This window comes from Gavialis gangeticus, unplaced genomic scaffold, assembly GCF_001723915.1.
Source record: "Gavialis gangeticus isolate Ggan-Ray unplaced genomic scaffold, GavGan_comp1, whole genome shotgun sequence".
Lineage (NCBI taxonomy): Eukaryota > Metazoa > Chordata > Crocodylia > Gavialidae > Gavialis > Gavialis gangeticus.
Window position 1 is genome coordinate 21,583,769 of NW_017729033.1, and position 4,648 is coordinate 21,588,416.

The following is a 4,648-nucleotide window of genomic DNA, read 5'->3' on the forward strand; positions in this document are numbered from 1 at the left end:
GCTCCAGGGCCTTAAAGTGGCAGGCACACATAGTGCCCTGCCACAGTCTCCAAGAATTCTATGATTTGAGGGGTAATTCAATCTCAACAATTTTGCAAAAGAATAAAAAGTCTCCTACTGTTGCATGATTATTTTTAGAATACCTACTTAATAATGCAGCACAACGTGAACTAATGAAACTTGTTCCTGAAATGAAGTGTACAGTTGTCTGAACAGCTGCCCACTCAAAAATACTAATGAATTAAAATATGAAGTACAACAAATACCAAAGAATATCTTATTTTTTTCACATAGAAAAGAGGGATAATGCTTTACATTAAGAGGCCTGTTTATCAGGATCTTTTTTGAAGACAATTCTTGATGGGATTTTTCCATATAATATATACACTCAAGGAATTCACATAAAGTTTATTAAAAATAATGAAAACATTTCTACTTATGACAGAATTAGTTCTTAAACTTTTTCCTCTTCAATGCCTTCCATTCACCTTCTTGTGTGGCAAGGTTATGAAGAAGATCTTTCACTTTTCTTTTTCTTTCAGAATCCCTAGAAAAAGAAATCACGTTTACATCTTCATTCTGAAAACACTATGCCAAACAAAACAGCAAGTGTTCAAATATTAATTGAAAAAAATTCTCCATTTTTTAAAAATTCTACTATGAGTGCAGTTTAAATGAAACTAGCAATGGTACGATACTCATCCTGAAACTAAAGGTATAAAACAGCTAAACCCCAATACATTCCAAATGATAAGGCTGATGGGTCCAAGACTATCTTGTAATTGAATCTGTCCTGTATTTGGTTCCCCCCAATTGTTAGTCAACCATACAGAGGCCAGAACATGGCAGCCATACCAGGGACTACTAAGAATGAACACTGGCTAGCATGTATAATAATCCCATCTGCTGTTTTAACACTGCATATATTACCTTTCCATGGTTTCTGAAAGTTGCATCCTAGCCAGGAACTGGTTATCTTTACGAATTTCACGAACAGCTCCCTTAAATTCACGTTTGTGTTTGTGGATCAGTCGCTTTTTTTCCTGCTCCTCCTTGCTGCCTCCTTGCTTTCTCCCAAACTCCAAGCTGAAATTAGAATGTGTTTGTATGTCTGAGCATGAAGTCATTTGCAAAAAGTATAGTCGTCTTTGAAACTCAACAGGAACTAGGTTTCATACAGATGCTGGGTTTTTTGTATTCTACCCCTTGCATACTCCTGGGGCAACACTCAGCACAAAAGTTTTAAACAGTTTCATTTATGAAGATGGATTCTCACAACATATTGTAAGCGTATGTAGGTTCCTGGAGATAAATGCTAGACAAGAGGGTCTGCTTCATCCTTTGTGTAGAGCACCAGGCAGAACTTGGGAAAATTGCAGATGGTGCAGCAGAAGCAGTTTCTGAATAGCTATACACAACACTGAAGACAGTAACTATATAAATTCTAGGAATAAATTAGCTGTCAATGCAGAACATAGTTGTACTGTATCTTACCAGTCTTCCTGTGTGATCTAGTTGATACTAGTACACTTCTAAGATAAATCTTGAATACATTACATTAATGTAACCTAACCCAGAGTAAGTAATAAAGATGTGTATAATCATTGTGAGGTCTGTATCCAAGAAGAATAAAAAACAATTTCTTGGTCAGACAAAGGTGGACAGGGAGGTGGGAACACTTCCTTTAGGGGTTTTCCTTTCTTCAACCCAGTGAAGGATACTCTACTTACACTTTCACTATTTTTGGTGTGTACAGTTTCAGTGGCACTGGCTTCTTTTTCTCACACACCAATGGGTTATAGTGTTTCTCTTTGTTTTCTAGTTCTTTCAGAGCATTTTGATGCAACTCCTGAAAATGCAAATAAAGGTAGAATTTTAAAAGCTATTCAAAGATTCCATGTTAGAGAAAGCTTCATGAACCGATTCATCAATACTGTTTTCCTGGCTAAAGTACTCCAAACAAAATAGCCTCTCAGTGAGAAAATAGACATTGCCTCACATCATCTCATATATACTGCCATAAAAATATGTAACATCAGTGAGCAAATAGATATTGAACCCTTTGTTGCACCTCAAAGGAAAATCAGTAGCATAGCAAAAGACAGTAATAGACTCTGCTGGTTTACTGTGACAGATCCATTAGCCCTGTGGCAGGAGGGCCTGGGCAGCCTGAGCTGCTTGTAATCTCCAGCCACCCTGGACATGTGTCTGCTACTCTTCTGCCATCAAGCCCCCAGAGCATGTGTCAGCTTTCCCCACTTACAGAGAAGCACCTCAGGGAATCTTGGAGTCTCTCTCCATAAGCGGGAAAGTCAGGGTTCCCCACTCAGCCAGAGCCATTCCCCACGATTGTGGGGGACGGATCTGGGTGAGCAGGAAAAAGCAAGGAGATCACACGGCTCCTTGTCCTGCAGCATAAAGGGTGGGACAAAGGATGACATGTGTTTTGCCCAATGAAATGGATTAGCTGTGTTGCAGCACAGATGATTTGCTTCATTCTGTGACATCTATTCCTAGCCAGAGATCCACAGGGCACTCTAATGACCAGCAGGAAGGACTATGTGGCCAAAAAGAGAAAGGGCAATTTAGGATGAGAGGAGCAAAAACACTAGAAACTAGCTTTAGTCTATAGTTGTCCCTCAGATTAGAATTCTAAAGATGACATTCACTGTTCTTTTTGTGAATCTTTAACACAGGGCCATTCAACATGATTTATTTACATCATACTGCTCCTTAACATTATTTCATGATGGTCTTTTTGCTCACCACTGCTAAAACACAGATTCCATCCCTATTCCATCCATATTGTGAAGAACTGACAATAGACTCAAAATACCTTTTCCTCCCACCTCTGGAAAAAAGAGCTAGATAATTTTAACTGGTGAAGCTGATAACAGACATTTATACTTGCTCTAAGAAGGTACCTATCCTCACAGTATCTTTGAATTTTAAAGATTCGTTTAGCTGTGCCAGTGATTTCAGATTCATAAAAGATCCTCAGGAACAGTTAAGACTTCTACAGCATTTGTAAAAACAAAGCCACTTAAAGAGTTACCACTAGGAAGATGCCTTAAATGGTACCTCTCTGGTTAAAGAGTCTACATTAGATCTATAGTGAAAAACATCTAAACATCTATCCTAAATGGTAAGTACCATTTCCATCTTCTCCAATGACACAATGTTGTGTACAAATTCTAATATATTATATATATATGCTTGTCCTTCCAATAAATATTTTATGTTACATTTTTTATTTTTTATGAAATCTGTCCCCCCCCACTTCCCCCAGCTTTTCCCTTTTTGGCACACGTCAAGGCCCCAGAATCTAGCATTTATAATCGGCAATGAGGTTCCTGGAGAACACTTACCTGCAGCTGCTTAGGGTAGTCACTCACTGGTATATGTTCCGTAAGGAGTACTCTGATGGGGTGTACTATTTCATGGAAAGATGACAAAGATCCATAGAGAGCACCACATCTCTTAATAAGATCCAGACATAGGGCTAGACATGATAACCTGTTAAATAACACTGTTACTGAGATAGATAGGAGATGACTTAGAGATTTCAGGCTAAATCCTATTTCATGTTCACACACTTAAGTGACCTATATGTAGCAACAATCAGGCAATCTTTGGCAGTTGCACACATTTTGGATTCCACTTCCACCTGTGAAGGAATGGGACTGTCCTGTGCATGTACCTGCCAGAAGTAAAATTGATAAAGAAGAGGGCCTGTCTACTATCTAGTTCAACAGCTTATTGATCAGGTCACTTGCACAAACAGCAGAAGATCTGGATTCTAGCAAACCCAGAGGATTTGAACTTCAGGAAAATGCTCTTGAAGCTCACTGTACCTTACATTTCAGATCCACTGGATAAAACGGGTTAAACAGAACTGGGAGAGTTTCTGCCAGAAACTGGGGCAGAAGCCCAAACTACAACCCCCAGCTTTTTTTTTTTTCAGGGCAGCATCGATATTACTAAGCCATACTCTTTCTGGACTGTTCTTTTCCTGGTTCCACCTATCTTTCCCCACTGGCTGCCCAGTGGGCCAACTTCAAAAGAAAATTAGGGAACATTCTAAGAAATATCTATGCCTACTGGGTCTCAACCTTTTTAGACTCAAGGCACCTCTCCATAACTTCTGTGAGTTGAATCTCATACAGTTTCAAAAACAATGAATTACAGTGTTTACCTCCATTCAGAGGGACCAGCCGGTGGGGATGGGAAATCAGGGAGGCAGGGACAATCCTAAGCCTATGCTTAACACCTCACACTTTGTTCATCTTCTACAACCAACAACTCTAAGGGCATTTATACGGGTACTTTTGTCTGCTCCAACGGGTGGGAAATCCAGCACCTCTGAGCAGACTTGGTTAGCTCATGTGCTCCACAGACTCAACTGACGTGCCCAGTGCTGCGTTGCATAGTTTCATAGCTTCTAGGGTCGGAAGGGACCTGAGCAGATCATCAAGTCCAGCCCCCTGCCATGGCAGGAAAGAGTACTGGGGTCAAACGACCCCAGCAAGGTGTACATCTAGCCTCCTCTTAAAGACCCCCAGGGGAGGAGCCAGCACCACTTCTCTCAGAAGTTGGTTCCAGATCCTAGCGGCCCTGACAGTGAAGTAGCGCCTCCTGATGTCTAATC

General features: G+C 40.3%; 1 protein-coding gene across 1 annotated transcript in view; it reads right to left on the reverse strand.

Annotated features, from left to right (window-relative positions):
• Window positions 1-393: 393 nt before the first annotated feature.
• The window catches only part of NOP14 (NOP14 nucleolar protein), a 43,689-nt gene continuing 39,434 nt past the window's right edge, over window positions 394-4,648 (reverse strand). Inside the window, exons 15-18 of the mRNA XM_019526473.1 lie at window positions 3,369-3,516; window positions 1,731-1,849; window positions 931-1,086; window positions 394-547 (exon numbers count right to left, since the gene is read on the reverse strand). Of these exons, the coding sequence (XP_019382018.1) occupies window positions 448-547; window positions 931-1,086; window positions 1,731-1,849; window positions 3,369-3,516 (523 nt within the window). The 3' untranslated portion in view covers window positions 394-447. The remainder of the gene's footprint in view (window positions 548-930; window positions 1,087-1,730; window positions 1,850-3,368; window positions 3,517-4,648) is intronic.